Below are 17,667 nucleotides of genomic sequence, written 5' to 3' on the forward strand. Positions count from 1 at the left end.
TGAGCATTGACCTTTGCTATCTCTGTGACACCCAGGCCCTTCACCTCTGGTGCTGAGGTTGTTGTTTGCTCATCCTCTTGTCTTTCACGGTCACTTTCTCTGTAAAATTGCTCGCTGTGCTTGTCTGCAAATCAAAGCGTTGGCACACGAAGACAGAAGAGCGTGTGTCACATCTGTTCCACGGGTCCGTTTAAGCAGCTACTGGAGCAAATTTAATAAAAAAGAAAAAACATAAACACAATCCAAACAGTTCAAAAAAAGAGGAAAAGAAAGAATTTCAACACAATAAAAACAGAAGAACTTTTGGTATTTGCCCGTTTTCTACTCTCCTCTGTAATCTGAGTGTTTGAGCTAATGTTGAGCCACCTAAGATAATAAACTCTGAGTCACTTTTCCAGAGAAAGAAAACAGTATTTGCTTGTAAAAGAGGGGGGAAAAGGGTACGCAAAGCAAAGGCAGCCACAGTTTCACTGAAGACCACTGTGTGGCTTATCCATTAAAGGGAAAGGCATTAAATAGTGATGGTGTTGACTGGATGGTGACATCAGGCTCTACAAACAAAGCCAACCAGCAGGAAATTAGATGCAACCAGGTAACAGTTTTATTTTAAATTTATCAGCTAAATTTAAGGTTGAACCCAAATGAACAAAATTTCTGGCTTCTAGACGCGAAATTGCTCAAATCAGTAATTTTTCGCTTATTTTGTGAATCACTGGCTGTAACAGGATTGCAGCTGTGAAGAGAGACCTGTTCAAACCTGTTCAGGGTAAAACTGTGTCAGGGCTTAAGGCTGTAGAGTGTTGAAGTTTTCAATCAATTACCCAAATGCAGGCTAGTCAGGGCAAATCAGTTCTAAAGAGTCAGTCTGTAGCAACCAAGGTGAACCTTGAGAGCCAAGAGAGTTGCACAGGCTTGGTTAAAATGAGTCAGTGTTCGTATTAGGTCAGAAAATGATGTGTTATATCATCCCTTTTTTGCACAGTGAAGGATGTGTACTTGTGTAAATCATCTGATGTGAGATGCATCCCTGTTTTTGTGCCCCTCAGCCATCTCTGTTAATCATTCCTGTGACACGTCTGTACATGCAACTCAAGGATAAAGGGGTTTAATCTTGGTGTAAACGAAAATAAAGGATCCAACCTCGCGAAGAGACAAGGTTTACCTGAACCAAAAAAACAAAAAGAAATAAACAAACAAAACAGGTACAGAGCATGTTCTCAGATATCCAGTGAGGCGTCCTATTTTGGTTCTGTTCAGACGCTGTAAACCCACCTGGGTGGTGTCAAATACTTAACAGCCTTTTGAGTGCTGCTCAAAAGTATTGCAAAAAAAAAAGTGAAAGCAGAAAGATGTGTGTGCTTTGTAGGTGCTCAAGTCCAAAGAAATCCCAAAGAAATCCACCACCACCACCGACACCACCCCAAATCACATACACACGCAGCCCTGTTGTTGTCAAACTGCCCCTCCTCCTCCGTCCTAAACTCCACTGCCTTGGTACTGTTTTCCAGTAAATTATAAAAGATGTTCCCACTTAGCTCAAATCCTCATCTGAGAAGAGTTGACAGTAACAGTGAAGTAAGAAATCTAGCTAACCCTCTATCAGATTCCACCTTATATATGTAAGTGTGCCATAATGAACAGGAGAGGAGAACGGCCGCAGGACAAGTCTAAAGTGAGCAGCATTTACAAAAGCCACGGTGGGGTCATAAATTACCACTATCCAAATCAGAATATGTTAACAGACTGCCACCTGATTCTAACGAGTGGCACAAACATGACTCACGCGTTTTCATCAGCTCAGTGTCATCTAAACTGTGAGGAAATCAATATTGCACCAATTCAAAGGAGGTAAGAGTCTGGGACTACTTTAAAGTCATCCTTTGTGCGTAGGTTCCCCGTCAGATGCCGACAGCTCACCCTTGTCTATTCAAAGGAGGCGGGGTCCAGTTGCACTGACTGAGTGTTTCAGGGTATCTGAGAAGCAGATATGCCCTTTTAAAAAGTTTGAGGACGCTCTCAGGAGAAGCCACTTCGGACTTTTACGCATCGAGCGTCCATGGATGGAAAGGGGACCGAGACGGCACCGACGGGAGCCAACATGAGCAATAGATCCTTCCCTATCTCTGACCCGATATGTCAAACGGAGGAGGCTCCTTTCGCCATGGTTGTCATCAGCAGTGAGTAAAGCGGGTTCCGCACGGCAGATTTGCCCGTTTTCACGGTTCCCCAAAAGCTCCCTACGAGCAGCACCAGCAGATCCACGGGAATTTTAATTGGTGGGAGGGTTTTTGTGTACCACTGGGTCACAGAGCCAGAACCCTGGTAACGGTGGCGGAGCAGAGAAACTAAACTGCTGGTTGTACTTCATTAGGACTTAATGGGATTCCTGCAAGTCTTTGAAGCACACTGGGGAATGAGAGACTGAAGTTGTGCTATGTTGCTGCCCTTTTACAGCACGATGGTCAACTACTTTGAAGTGAGGATTTTTCAGACATATGAAATAAAACAAAAATAAATAATGTACCAAGGTTCCAGTTCTGTGTCATCCTGTCAAAAGCTGTGCTCTGTAAACAGTTTTTTTTTTTAGGGCAGCAGTCAAATCAAAGCTACTTGTTTCTTTACAGTAAAAATCCATACTGTGAACACCAGCTGGGCCACTGTGCCCTCCTAACCTTCATTAGGAGAATCTTCCTTTTTTTGGCTTTTAATGTTACACTTTTTTTGGGGGGGGGGGGGGGGGGGGGTCACAATATAGATTTAGCTGAGAATTACATATTAATACTGTGTTGGAATACACAGACCATAACATTTACGTATTTTTATGGTATCTTGCTCGTGCCCCCTCCCAGCTAACTATGTAAGCTCAGTTTGACGCTGTCTCAGAGCCAGGTGTGTGCCAACATCTGCTCGGTTTTTCACCACCACTGAAGTGTACAGTAAGTGATCTTTTAGTACAGTTACAGACTCCCCCTCCTTCGCTTTACATTTACTGTAACCCATCTGCGAACAAATAGACAAACCGCACAACAAAGGTAAACTGTTTTCCCCCTAAAACGTTCTACAGATGTGGATTTAATATTGTTATTGTAATATCCCAATAATAAGAGCGTGAAAGTGTGAGCCATGTTTGCACTTCAGTTTTATTCTCTGGATGGCTTCCATTTGGCCTGAGGGCGTTTTTTTTCTTTTCTTTTCTTTTCTTTTCTTTTCTTTTTCTTTTTTTGAAAAACGTGTTTACTATTTTGTCTTTAATGTCTGTTTTGGATCATGCGCACTGCTGCACATGATCAGCAACGAGACAAACTGAAATAAACAATATTTTGCCCAAATTTCTGACTAACTAAATAATTACGTGTACATTTTCCATGTAGTTTGCTTACATAAGAACAGTGTTAAGTGTTACATTTAATGGGTTCTGGTTACATTTGAATTTACCTGACATATATATTCAGTTTATACCAAGCGCATTTTCCTTAATGATAAATTATTTTTATGAATTAACCTTCGATTTTACGCTAAATTATTGCTGCATCCTGTTTGTTGAAGCTTCAGATTTTTTTTTATTTTTATTTTTATTTTTTTATTTATTTGTAGTGCTGAGATAAATGTCCTTCAGACTGCATGTCTCAGTCAGCAAATGTGCTACAAAGATGTGTAATATTACGTTAGGAAATGAAACCAGATGATTGGCCAGTGGGCAATGTTTTGTTTTGGTTTTTTGTTTTTTTTAATTAATTCTCAAAAATCAGTAACAGCCCCAAAAATCAAGGATTGATTATCCACTGCAGGAGAGGGTAAAACCTTGTGGCCTCGTCACCACTTGGCTGAATTAAACAGACGGTGCCACATACATATCTGGTTCATCATATGGTAGCTTGAGTGGTCAAAGAGAACACTTAAAATATCGCTAGAATTTGGCCGAAAAACAAATAAAGTATTGATTAAAAAAAAATAATAATAAATTAGTGATTTATAGGCTCCAGATTTCAGTCACTGTCTGCCTCATCACAAACAAACAAATGAACGAAGGTGTCTTGTCTATGCTGTGCGCTCAAAACCATGAACACCAGAGAAGAAATGACACACATTACGAGAATCCTCTTAATTATACCAGCATGCTGGAACTTTTACTCAGCCCTTCCTCCCATTCTTGTTCAGACACAAACCGGATTGCAGATTTCTTATCACACGCTGTCCTTTCTGTGAAAGATCAGTTTGAACAATTCAGTCGTAATTAGACTCTCTAGCTGCTGGTTTCCAGCTGCTGTGGATGTTTCCGCAACTTACACTTTGCCCTGCATTGTTACTTTCCATTGTGCATAATTCTGCCCACATGCATGGCACCTTGTTTCAGAATCATTAACCAGCTTACGAGAAGCTGCTGTTTCATTTTACGTCTTCGATGGCACTTTAGTTTATTGACTACAAAGTAAGTTCTGCTAGCACAAAGATGAATATCAATCAGCCTAACAGTGGGCAAAGCTACAGGAGCTTGTTTTGGTCTGGCAGTATTTGGCTTTAGTTTATTTAAATGATTGTTGAATCATTTTAACAGAAGCCCACAAATATATCAACCTAGAAATACTTTCCCCCTTAAATCCCCCATTGCCAGGATTTAACTAAGCAAACAGATAAGAGCCTTCCACTGGACAGTTACTGCAGTGATTCATATGATTCACCTCACAACAGCTGAATTCAGCACTGAGTACCTTCTCATTTCTTCAACGTGCATGTCAGAAGGCATATCCTGTGGTCGCGGTAAAAGATGTTTATCATTTTCAGAAGAGTCAAAATGTTGGCCCGTGTCAAGCAAAGAAAACAGCCAAGATTGCTGAAACTACTAAAACTGGGTTAACTCTCCGACACACTATTTAAACTAGGAAAGATAGCAGTGAGCAAACATCTAGAAAAAGATATGATTGCTGAAATCAACCGTAGAGCTCACATTTAAGCTCACGTTTAACTGTGAAATTGAGAGCATTTCAATATACAATATGAAGAAAACTCAAAAGACTGGGATTAAACAGCTGTGAGCCTTAAGAAAAGCACTTATCAGTGAGGCTTGAAAAAAAAAGCCTTAGTTTGCTACTGAGCATAAAGGTTGGCATCTGGAGTGATGGGAAAAGATCATGTAGTCTGATAAAGATTAAAGTGATGGGAGCATCAGTGTCAGAGGAGAGCTGATGAAGCAATTTCAGCTGTCATGCCTGGTGTCTACCGAACAAGCCTGTGCAGTGAAGTGGAGTTGGGGTTGCTTCAGCTGGTCGGGTCTAGGTTCATCGGTGTAATAAGCTCAGTTGACAATATGAATATACTGAATCACACAGGCACAGGCATATTTAGATTAAGACAAAGCCAGAGTTCACTGGGCTCAAACTGTGCAAGAGTGATTCAGGGAACATGAAATATCATGTCTCTCTTAGGCCCACTGAGAACCTCTGGGACATGCTGGAGGAGACGGATCTCTCTGACATCAGAGGGCTCTTGTGGTTTACAGGGTCAAACCTAATCCTTTCATCCTGTTTTCCTTCTCTCACCCCAACCGGTCGCAGCAGATGGCCGCCCCTCCCTGAGCCTGGTTCTGCCGGAGGTTTCTTCCTGTTAAAAGGGAGTTTTTCCTTCCCACTGTCGCCAAAGTGCTTGCTCATAGGTGGTCATATGATTGTTGGGTTTTTCTCTGTACCTATGAAGCGCCTTGAGGCGACTTTTGTTGTGATTTGGCGCTATATAAATAAAATTGAATTGGAATTGAATTGGACTTTTTCCTGTAAACAGCATGCTAGCACTTAGCTTCTCATGTTGCCATATCAGGGTAGCACTTTGACATGGCATTTTCAGCTGTAGGTAGTATTTTGAGCAAAAGGTAAAAATATATCAGCAACAATACCCATGAGCAGAATCGAAGATCATATCGATCACCTCAGATTTGATGAAAACAAACTTATTTTCCTTTTCCTTTGTTAATTTCAGAGTTTGGTGTCTTTGACTACATCCTGTACGGCATCTTGACCTTCATGGCAACAGTTTCTTTGCTGGTCTTCTTAGAGGAATGTATCTACATCTATAAGAAAGTACCTGCCAATAAGAAGAGTCTCATCGTCTGGGTGAATGGAGCAGCACCGGTGAGAACAGTTTGCAGAAAAGAAAAAGATGACACAAACGTGTACCTGGATCTTTAATTGACACTTGTCTCGTTTTTTTCAGGCGATTGGCACCATGTCATGTCTGGGGATGTGGTTCCCCAGATCTACCATGTTTACTGATATGTTCTCCGGCTGGTGGGTTTTTATTTTTTTTCCCACTCGTCCCTTCTCTTTTACTCATCCTCCATTTCCCACTGTGCTGTGTGTTTCTCTGACCAGCAGAGTCCTGCTGTGAAAGATAATAGTGAAACCTGAACCTCAGAACCTACAGAAAAACTGAAAACAGGAGTGCTGTTATGTTATGTGTGAGGTGTCATTTACTTTTCTACTACTCTTCCTGAGCCCTCCTCCAAAAACCTCTTTCTCTTATTCTTCCTACGTTCCTAGATCTCATTCCCATGTTCCTCGTTTCCGTTTACCCACCTCTCGTCCTCTTCTTTCACCGTAGTTACTTTGCCATCGTGGTGTTCAAGTTCCTGATCCTGATGGTGGAAGAGGTGGGTGGCGACGAGGCGTTTTTGAAGCGTGCAGGAAAATATAAACTGAAGATCAGCACGGGGCCTTGTTGCTGCTGCTGCTGTTGCCTGCCAGACGTGGCCATCACACGGTAAATCCACAAGTGACACAGACACTCATTTTTTTGCTTTAGTGTCAAAGGAAAACCTGGAAGGAGAATAAGAAACACAAACTCAGTTTATTTCGTGTACACGGGCGAAGCTTACTGCGTGGCAAGACACAAGCAAGTCGCGCAGAGCCTCAGTCCGTTCTTTATTTTATAGCAGAGAATAGATTACACAGCATCTCTAGGTGGAGCATACGTAATAGAAAAACATCTCTAGATATGGTTATCGCATGAGTAGCTGTTATCCAAAAGACAAGAGGAACTTGTATCTTTTGTCATATCAGCTTCAGGTTGGAACTGTCTCTGCCTGAGCGTGTGTGACTTTGTAACTTCTGTTCCTTAATCTGTAGGTTGCAGGCACATCATGTTCTCACAAGAAATTATACTTAAGCAAAATAAAAGTTATCAAAGTAAGTAAATGTAAAAATCTCTTAACATTTAGTTTACTGCCGCGTAAGATGAGAGTAAACCTGCTAAATGACTAACTTCTGGAGAGCACTCAGCAGATGCATATCTTCAGAATAGTCACTAAAGCTGATGATGATGATGGACGTCTTCCGATCTTGGTTTTTCGTTATTCTTGGCAAAAGAGCCTTTTTCTTTGGTAGATTTTTTCCTCCTTGGTAGGTATGGGGTAGGGGTGGAGGGGGATTTGAGGCTATAAATGCCAGATTAAATAAACTAGATTAAACCTCACGGCTAATTTTGGCCTTTAAAGGAGCGTGTCAACATCCACAAAAGTTCTCTGAAAGCAGTCAGAGAGACCTGAAAGCAATTTTGCCAGTGCAATCAAGCATGAGCTCTCGTGTTTGCTTGAATTCCAGGCTTATTTTATTGAAGTTTTACATATATGGAAGAATAGTCTTGAAATGGTGCGTTCACCTGCGAAGGACAGTATTTATTTACTGTCCGTATTTAATAGTTCCAGCGAAGGGTGGTCAATTTCCAAGGATGTTTCCACTGATGCTTTGATATTGGGCAATTGCTCCAGGACAGGCAGATGGCAACCACCTAGAATGCTAATGAAGCACAGACCATGGCGGGTGGCTTTGATGTAGTTTGCGCCCCCGTTCAAACATTACACAAACACAGAGCCTCTTTGCGTAGAGCACTGAATTCATACTAGAGCTTCAGTCCGGTTCTCAGAATCCAGGTTACACTGTTGGTCATTCAACTCGGTCGAGGTGGGGCAGCATTTACACAACAGTCATATCATCCCCTTCTCTTGCAGAACAAAGCCAAGTGGCACCATGTGTTGGAATGGACTTTCTGATTTGGCCATTTTAATCAGATACAGGAGTCGCACAGTGGTTTTGTCTGAACAGAGCTGACCTGGCGTCTCAGTTCATGTGGGACTGCGGGGCATCTTCATCCCTTAGAGAAGTCTATCTATGAACGTGTCCCTATTGAAGCCTAAAGATGATGACCAAATAAGAAAATGGGTGAACTTGGCAGATATTTGCCCACACAAGCATTATCTCCTTCCCACGTAGTTTCTTGGAATGAGGCCACACTATTGCCAAGCAGTGACAGGCAAATGTACAAAGTTAACAAAAAGCCTTCATTCTGAATTGCAAGATGATGACAATCAAGCCAGGGCATGCTCAGCTACTTATACTGTGCCCTGTTTTTATGTTAAAAAAAAAAAAGCTAATGCACCTCAGAAGCACAATGTTGTTTTGGTTGCGTAACAGCAGTCAAATCTTGACATGCCAGCAGCACACAGAGATGTGTCCAGATCCACTCTGTATTGCTCCAGACATCCTGAAGTAACGTTCAAGGGCAGGTATAGTGGAACTGCACAATGAACTTTTTGTAGTTTTTACTGTAAATCAGAGGTTAGATTATTCCGGGTCATCAGCAGAGATAATGAAATGCTTTCCTCTGTTTCGTCTCCAGACGCTCTCTCTTCCTGCTCAAACTTGGCTCCTTCCAGTTTGCCGTCCTGAAGACTGCCTTCACCATCTTTTCCATTGTTCTCTACACCAACGGCAACTATGATATAAAGAAAGTGAGTTGAAAGTACAGAAATGTAAACAACTATCTCTCCAAATACAAACCCAATTCTGAAGCAGTCGGGACACTGTGTAAAGAAAAAAAAAAGATTAGTAAAAATATCAGCTCATTTTGAATGTGGTGGCAGCAACACGTCTCCAAAAAGTTGGGCAGAGGCAACAAAAGGCTGGAAAATTTAAGTGGTTTTTTTTTTTTTTTTTTTTTTTTTGAAAACATAGATGACACATTCTCTGGCTTAAAGAGGAGAGGAATCATCCAGCTTGTTATCAGTGTTCAGTTCAAATTCCTGCATCCCTGATGGGATGGGGTTACATTAGTGCCTGTAGAATTGGCAACTTGCACATCTGGTAAGGCGCCAGCAGTGCTGAAAAACATATACAGGTTTTAGAGACACATATACTCTCATCCAGATGTATTTTTCAGGGAAGGCTTTGAATATTTCAGCAAGATGATGCATACTGGAGCTATTACAACGGATGGTTTTATAATAAAAAAGTCCAGGTGTTGAACTGGCCTGTCTGCAGGCCCAAACCTTTCACTAACGGAAAACATCTGGCACATCTTGAAATAGAAAATACAGAAAAGAAGGACTGTTGGGCAACTAGAATCCTATATGGTGTAGAACAGGGCTGTGTTAATAGTTCATTAAAATTTGGCTTCTAAAACAGAAATAGAAGCAATCAAAATTATCACCCCACCAAGGACATAATTCAAAGACACCATTAAAAAAATATGCATCAGATTTCCCACAAATTTTTCAGCAGCAACTTAATATGGTACTCAGTAGTCTAAATGGCCCCCACGAGTTTGTATACATGCCTGAAGATCTAGTTTAGATTTTTTTTTTAAATTGGGGCATGCTCCTAATGAGATGAAAGATGGTGCCCTGGAGAATCTACTTCCTAAATCTGGACCAGACCATCACTGACCCACTGCCAAACCGATCATGCTGAACGATGTTACAGGCATCATAACGTTCTCCATAACTTCTCCAAACTCTTTCACATCTGTCACATGTGCTCAGGGTAACCCTGCTCTCATCTGTGAAAAGCACAGGGCAACAGAGATGGACCTGCCAATTCTCTTATTCTATTGGAAACTCAATCAGGCTCGATGGCGCTGGGCAGCGAGCGCAGGGCCCAAAGGACTTTGCGTCCCCAGGCCACCCTCATGAAGTCTGCTACTTATTTTTGGTCATAGACAATTACGACAATGGCTTGGTGGAGGTCATCTTGTAGGGCTCTGGCAGTGCTCATCCTGCTCCTCTTTGCAGAAAGGAGCAGATACCAGTCCTGCTGATGGGTTAAGGACTTTCTTTGACCCTGTAAAATTACTTTAGGAGAGATGTACATGTAAATTCCAGGAGCACGCTGTTGAAACATAGCAAACCTTCTGGCAATGGTACATGCTGATGTGGTATCCTGGAGGACTTGGACTACCTGTGCAACCTCTGAAGGGTCCAGGTATACCCTCATACTACCAGCAATGACACTGACCCGAGCCAAATGCAAAATCTAGTGAAAAATCTTTCAGTGGTCTCCATCTGTAAAAGCAGTCCTGTCATGGGGGTTGTCTCATTGTTGCATCTCTAGTGCACCTGCTGTTACTGTCATTTCATTAACACCAAAGCAGCTAAAACTACAACATAAACGATCAGATTAGTGTCCCAGAATTTTAACAGACTTAATGCTATCCTCTGATTAAAAATAGTTCATTTAATTCTTTTAAGCCGTGTGTAAACTCAAGTTATTCATGTCCAGTTATTTAAAAATCAATACATGTTATTCATTACACACTTCTAAATAATGTTTGTGTAATGAAAGTACACCTTTGTCATGCTGCCCAAAAGTAAATACTGCCCAGAGAGTACGGAGCCTTTGAGGGGGGTGCGCTCTCGGAGAGCTTCTTGTTTGCTTCTTTAGTTTTTTCATTGAAAATTATTTTAAAACATACTCTGTTGCTCTGGACGTTTTATACACAGCTTGAACCACAGTTGTAATTTGTAATCTAGACCTGTTGTAGAGGCAGAGGGTTAATAGTCCCTTTTTTCAGTTTAGACATAGTTTGTACAGGGAAGAGGTTTGCACAGTCACAAAAGCTGAAGTTGGCTCAAAGCTAAGTCACAGAAAACAAAATTGCTGATCTGCCTAACATGCCTCATTTTATAGTACAGTAGTTTTTATAGTCTATGTTACTTATCTGTTTCACTGTGTCATATGATTGCTCCCTTAAATCAAGCTGTTACAGTTAAGTCTAGATTCAGCCACCTGTCTGACAGTGATTTATTTTCTACCTAGAGTTACTTTTGCTAACTCCACTCTGAGTAAATCACATGTTGTTAGCCACAAGAGTCTTCACACACTCGCACACTTGCTACTACTTTGTTGGGCCCCCTTTTTCTTACAGAACTGCATTAATTCTTCGTGGCACAGCCCTCAACAAGCTCCTGGAAACATTCCTCTGAGATTTTGGCCCATATCCACATGATTCTATCACAGTTAGCATCTGCAGATTTGTTGGCTGCACGTCCATGATATGAATCTACCATTCCACTGCATCTCAAAGATGCTCTGTTGCATTAAGATCTGTTTATTGTGGAGGGCGTTTGAGGACAGCAAACTCATTGTTGTGTCCAAGAAAGCAGTTTCAGATGATTTGAGCTTTGTGGCATGGTGCGTTGTCTTGCTGAAAGCAGCCATTACAGGATGGGTACCCTGTGGTCATAAAGGGATGGACACAGTCAGCAACAATACTCAGGTAGGCTGTGGTGTTTAAACAATGCTCAATTTAGTAGAATTTAGTACAAAGGGGCCCAAAGTCAGGCATGAAAACATCTCCCACACCATTACACCACCAGCAGCCTGAACTGGGTGAATCCAGTCTTTCATGTTTTTCATACCAAATTCTGACCCTACTGTCCAAATCTCAGAGCAGAACTGAGACTTATCAGACCAAAGAGCATATTTCCAATCTTCTATTGTCCAATTTTGGTGAGCCTGTGTGAATTACAAAAGTATCACTTCTGCTGTAGCCCATTTGAATTACTGATGCCTTTCTTTCCATTCAAAGCAATTCACTACAAAACCTAGGCATCAACCAGGCATTTTCACCCAGGGAACAGGCAAGATATTATTTTCCTCAGACCACTCTTTATAAACCCTAGAGTGAGAAAATCCCAGAAGATCAGCAGTTTCAGATCAGGGTGTCTGGCACCAACAACCATGCCACATTCAAAGTCATGCAAATCATCTTTCTTCCTCACTCTGATGCTTGGGTTGAACTTCAGTAGGTCATCTTGACTGTGTCTACATGCCTAGGTGCAATAGCAGTTGAGTTGTTGCGATGTAATTGGCCAATTAAACATTTGTGTTAAGGAACACTTAAGTAGTCCTTATACAAAACATTATCCTGTACAGACATGTGAAAAATATGCAATAACAGATGAAGTAAGAGCGACATTAAAAACAATCACACAAACTAAAAGAATTATTCTCTCGTTCCGTTAAGATGGATTTAAACTCTCCCATGATAACCAGTTGAACTGGTATTCCTAACAAAGTGCCCAGTGACAGCACAATGTAATTGAAACTACCCTGAAATCCTGTTAAAGCTGTTTTCATTTCTGTATTCTTGTTGTTAGTTTCTCATGTCAGCTGACAAAGCTCTGCTTACAGTACTGTTAAACCAATATTATAACTCCAATTTTGTATGAAAAAAATAAATCACCATATTCATATGTTAAAGACAATGGCCAAGCTGTTTTGACCATTTTTATATATGAAATGATTACTGTTGATGTGTTGGTAGTTTTTCTAAGTCACCAAAGTCGCCTTAATAATGTCCTGCACACTGTTGAGTCAACTCAACTGAGCTAACATGGCGAACATTTTGCTTTAACCTTCATCTTGCTGTCAGTGTGACCATATGAGCATGCTGTCATTAGTGTTCACCTCGAGCAATGCTTATTCTTGGCAGCACAACTATTTTTTGTTAATAGATATCTAATAGATATAATAGAATAATAGATATCTGACATGATTTTAATATCCAGTTTTATATAAAGTTCTCAGATACATTTCCTGCCATCTTTTTCCACAGTGTGTCATCAGTTTGTACAGTTCTGGTCCCTCATTGCCTGACTCCACTCTGTGTGTGTGTGTGTGTTGTATGTTGCAGATAAGCGCTGATGGAGATGCAATATGGATCAACAGTTTTGTAGGCGTCTTGACAATCACAGGTTTGTGGCCTGTTGGCATCACATTCATACACCTGAAGAACACCCTGCGAACAATAAAGATCATCCCGAAATACGCCATGTATCAGGTAAGACACTGATCAAGCACATGTGCACACTTTTGGATAAAGACTGTTAACAGATTTGAAAGACTGTTTTGCCAGGATAACACAAGCTGCAACTACAATTAGTTCTTGTATGTTTTCATTTGTGTCGTTAGCTGCTCCTGATTCTTACCCAGCTGCAGACAGCTATTATCAACATCTTGGGCTCGAATGGCACCATCGCCTGCTCTCCACCTTTCCCCTCGTCGATCAGAGGATACAGTGAGTTTACATCCATCTATCCAGTCAGGCCAATCATCCACATATTTACAGTTCCATATATATTTGGACACTGACACAAGTTTTATTTTTGTATGTGTTTACTGAAACATATTTCGATCATAGTTAAATAACGGACTTGGACATAATGTGTAGTGAACTCAACAATGCAAAAAGACCTGGGCGTCCAGAGAAGACAACAGTGGAGGATGATCACAGAGTCAGTTTTATGGTGAAGAGAAATCACTTCACAACAGCCAACCAAGTGAACAACACTCTCCAGGATGTAGGCGCATCGATATCCAAGTGTACTATAAAGGGAAGACTGAATGAAAGTAAATACAGAGGGTTCACTGCAAGGTGCAAGCCACTCATAAGCCTCAAGAATAGAAAGGCTAGACTGGATTTTACTAGAAAACATGTAAAAAAAAAGCCGGCACAGTTCTGGAAAAACATTCTTTGGACAGATGAAACCAAGATCAACCTCTACCAGAATGATGGCAAGAAAAACGTATGGAGAATGCATGGAACAGCTCATGATCCAAAGCAAACCACATCATCTGTAATACACAGCGGGGGCAAGTGTGATGGCTTGGGCGTGCATGGCTGCCAGTGGCACTGGGGCACTAGTGTTTATTGATGATGTGACACAGGACAGAAGCAGCCGAATGAACTCTGAGGTGTTAAGAGATGTAATGTTTGCTCAAATCCAGTTAAATGCAGTAAAACTGATTGGGGGTGTTTCAAAAATACAGACAGACAATGACCCAAAACTTACAGCCAAAACAACCCAGGTGTTTATTAAAGCAAATAAGTAGAATATTCTTGAATGGCCAAGTCAGTCAGCTGATCTTAATCCAGTTGAGCATGCATTTCACTTGTTAAAGACTAAACTTCAGACAGAAAGACCCACAAACACACAGCAACTGAAAGACACTGCAGTAAAGACCTGGCAATGCATTAAAAAGGAGAAAACCCAGCATCTGGTGATGTCCATGAGCTCAAGACATCAGGCTGTCATTGCCAGCAAAACCATTAAAAACAAACACTTTATTTTCACTTATTTAATTTGTACAATTACTTTTGAGCCCCTGATATGAAGGTATTGTGTTAAAAAATACTCTAGTTCCTCACATTTTTAGGCAATCTTTTTGTTCCCCCACTGAATTAAAGCAGAAATTCTGCACTTCAACTGCATCTGAGTTGTTTCATCTAAAGGTCATTGTGGTAATTTACAGAACCAAAAAAAAAAGAAGAAAAAAGCAGTCTGTGTCCAAATATTTATGGATCCAACTGTATCATATTTAGCATGCATCAGTATCCTTATTTTTTTACCAGTAACCCTGTGACAGCTAAGCTTGTTTGTGTCCTTATTCTGCCTTCACAGTGATGAGCCAGCAGCTGCTGATCATGGAGATGTTCATCATAACGATGGTAACACGGCTGCTCTATCGACGACAGTACGATCCTTTACCTGAAGAGCAGGATGCCAATGAAAACACCAGGATGACTGACTTAACACAGTCTCCATGAGAACTAAATTGTGTTAATGTGTGTATGTATGTGTGTGTGTGTTTGTATGTTTGATTCATATTTTCTTTCAAGTATTTGATTAAGACATTGCATATATTCAAAATAACAAATATGAGTTATATGTAAATGGGTTGTGTGGCTGCTCATTAAGCTTACCGGCTGCGAGTCCGCTACACAGTTTTTATTGACAGGATACTCGGGTCATGTACAGGCATGTGAAATTAATAAGAACATCCCGTGGAAATGGACTGACTCTCATTGAAAGTCTACAATTTTTTCAAAGAAAGTAAGTGGGAATAAAAAACAAAACAGTTGGAGGAACATTTTGCAGAGTATCAGGTTAACTGGCAACAGATCAGTAACATCACTGGGAATAAAAAGAGCATCTTAGAGAGGCAGAGTTTCTCAGAAGTAAAAATTGGCAGAGGTTCGCCAATCTGCAAAAAAATCAAAAATCAGAATAATGTTCCTTAATGTAAAATTGCAAAGACTTTCAATATCTCATTATCTACAGTGCCTAATGTCATCCAATAATTTAGAGAACCTGGAGAAATCTCCATGCACAAGTGACAAGGCCAAAAATCAATATGGATGCATGTGATCTTCAGGTCTTAAAATGACACTGCATTAAAAACAGGTGTCATTCCATCATGGAAATCACTGCACAGGCTCAGGAACACTTCCAGAAATCACTGTCTGTGAATACAGTTCACTGTACTGTACACAAAAACGGATACTTATTGCACTGGCAATAGCTTGAAGAGTTAAAATACAGCTTTACTGAAGACTCAGACATTGGACTTGTTTTGTCCTAGAGCTCTCAGTGCTACATTTGACACCACATTCTCACATTTTCGAGGTCGCCTGATCTTTTTTGTGTAATAACGCTTGTATACACACTTTTTTCCCCAGAAGAACCCTTTAGTTTTCCTCCAAAACATAATCTGCAGTGAGACAGAGAACCACATCTGACTGCCAGAAAACATGTTCTTAATTAAGTGGTATCAGGGGGTTGTTTTAGGAGATGTTTTATTTTACAAATATGAGATTTTCCCATAATTTACCAGAAATTATGTAGGCTAATTTGATACCATTTGAATAATGGCTTGTGAAGTACACAAGCGAAAGAAAGCCTTTGTCTCTGGAGATTTCAATGCATGATTTCCTTATGCTTGCGAAACAGATAAAGGAAAAAAGCTGGAACAGCATCATAAATCCTCGCTGATGGATGCTGATTCTCATCTACTTGAGGTCATCGCAATGGTGCTCAGTTACAAGAAAACAACACTACAGAAAAATAAAGCAAAGCAAATATTTTTAAAAATCACCAAAGTTCAGATGAGTGAAGTATCGAGTACTGTGCAAAAGTCTTGAGCTACCGCCTCACTAACTCAAGACATGAAGCAATGTTGTATCTACACATAACAAACTTAGAAAAGAGGCTTTTTGTTACTAGCAGCCAGTTCCCAAAACATACCATTTGTTTGCATTTCTTTAGGTGATTCGATAAAAAATGTTAAACTTAACAAAGTATGACCGGCATAAAACTGTATTTTCTTCCTCCACTTGTCTAGTTTTCTCTATTTTTAGGACACACTGCCCATAGATATGCCAATTCTTCGGCTATGTACAGCAAATGAACAGTATTTAAAAGTCGTGTTCTTAAGAAACAGGAAGAAAAAAAAAGTCAAAGACCTGACACAGAACCTGAGAGATGCTTCTTCTGAGCCATCTGCTGTTGACAGAAATGGTCTAGGTGGATGTTTGGCTCTGAAGAAGCTATACTTAAATATTTCAGATTATCAAAACTGGACTTAAAATTAGTGACGGCAGGTTTTATGACAATAAATACATTTAATATTTTTCTCTTGAATCGTCGTCAATATATGTGGAAGAGGTCTGGCGAGATGGGCAACAGTGAGTGTCTTCAGCTATCTCTGTCATGATTTGGGGCTTCTCCTTCTTCCAGTACATTGGCTTATATTTCAGTGTACACGTTAAACCTATTAATCGCTTTAGTAACAAAATACAAAGAAATAGGGAGTGGCTTTAGACTTTTGTGCAGTACTGTATTTTAATATTAATTTATTATTAAAAAAATTTTGTTCATTGCATGCTGGCATTTTACGGTTTAACATCAGCGTACCTGCAATCCTCCGACTCTCTGGGTTACAAAGAGAATTGGAAATAACTAACAGGCCAGTTTAAAAGTCTTTCTAAAAAGTTGAATTAGCATTAAATTTAAAAAAGGTGATTGTTTTTTTGTTTGTTTGTTTGTTTTTTGGAAAACTATAGGTGCTCAAATAGAGTATTATTAAATGCATATAATACACATATGTATGCATGTATGTATGATATGTTGGCCTACTTTAACTATTCACATGTGGTTATTTTAAAAAGGTAATGCTCTAACAGTTCTCCGGTGTGGTGTTTGTTCTCTGGTCCAATACTGTCATTGCTCTGGGCACTGTAGATTTTTAAAATATTGTCTCACTAGGGGGCAGTAAAAACAAAAAAAAAACAGTAAGGGGCTTATTTTTTCGTTTTAAAAGAACCATAATCTGCTTACATCGTGTTAAAAATGGTGCCCAAACCTGTTCTCCACCCACAATCTTACGTTCTGTACCCCCCATTTCTAACATCTACTGCCTGCTGACTGCGCATGAACAGATAAACAGGTATGTAGACGTTAATGACGTTGACTGACAAGCCTCTGACCAATAACATTGTCGAATTTGTCGCTCCTCTCTTGGAGCCAATCACGGCTGTGAATCCACAAGCCTGCACCAAGTGCGG

The 17,667-nt window shown here is 40.4% G+C and overlaps 1 protein-coding gene and 1 long non-coding RNA gene across 3 annotated transcripts; one reads left to right on the forward strand and one right to left on the reverse strand.

The window, feature by feature from the left end:
- The first annotated feature begins 567 nt into the window (after positions 1–567).
- Positions 568–17,047, forward strand: slc51a (solute carrier family 51 member A). Of its 2 annotated transcripts, none has more exons than XM_025910102.1 (8): positions 568–592; positions 5,971–6,122; positions 6,205–6,278; positions 6,592–6,750; positions 8,665–8,776; positions 12,958–13,104; positions 13,236–13,341; positions 14,726–17,047. In XM_025910102.1, the coding sequence occupies exons 1-8, from the start codon at positions 583–585 to the stop codon at positions 14,869–14,871; spliced, it is 906 nt and encodes a 301-aa protein (XP_025765887.1). In that variant the 5' UTR covers positions 568–582; the 3' UTR covers positions 14,872–17,047. The 2 variants fall into 2 exon arrangements, with proteins under 2 accessions (XP_025765887.1, XP_003443629.1); XM_003443581.5 differs by lacking the exon at positions 568–592 and adding an exon at positions 1,872–2,177.
- Positions 6,606–8,658, reverse strand: LOC112847757 (uncharacterized). The gene is made up of 2 exons (XR_003221518.1): positions 7,202–8,658; positions 6,606–6,786 (listed from the first exon to the last, which is right to left on the reverse strand). It is a non-coding gene; the product is annotated as an uncharacterized LOC112847757 (long non-coding RNA).
- Positions 17,048–17,667: the final 620 nt, after the last annotated feature.

Source organism: Oreochromis niloticus, linkage group LG9 (assembly GCF_001858045.2).
Source record: "Oreochromis niloticus isolate F11D_XX linkage group LG9, O_niloticus_UMD_NMBU, whole genome shotgun sequence".
NCBI classification, from domain to species: Eukaryota; Metazoa; Chordata; class Actinopteri; order Cichliformes; family Cichlidae; genus Oreochromis; species Oreochromis niloticus.

Bases quoted from the DNA above. Each gene is read 5' to 3' on its own strand.
- slc51a (XM_003443581.5), top strand. From the start codon at position 2,057: ATGGATGGAAAGGGGACCGAGACGGCACCGACGGGAGCCAACATGAGC. The intron at 6,751-8,664 runs GTAAATCCACAA...TTTCGTCTCCAG, and splicing joins CCAGACGTGGCCATCACACG to ACGCTCTCTCTTCCTGCTCA. The intron at 13,105-13,235 runs GTAAGACACTGA...TTGTGTCGTTAG, and splicing joins CGAAATACGCCATGTATCAG to CTGCTCCTGATTCTTACCCA.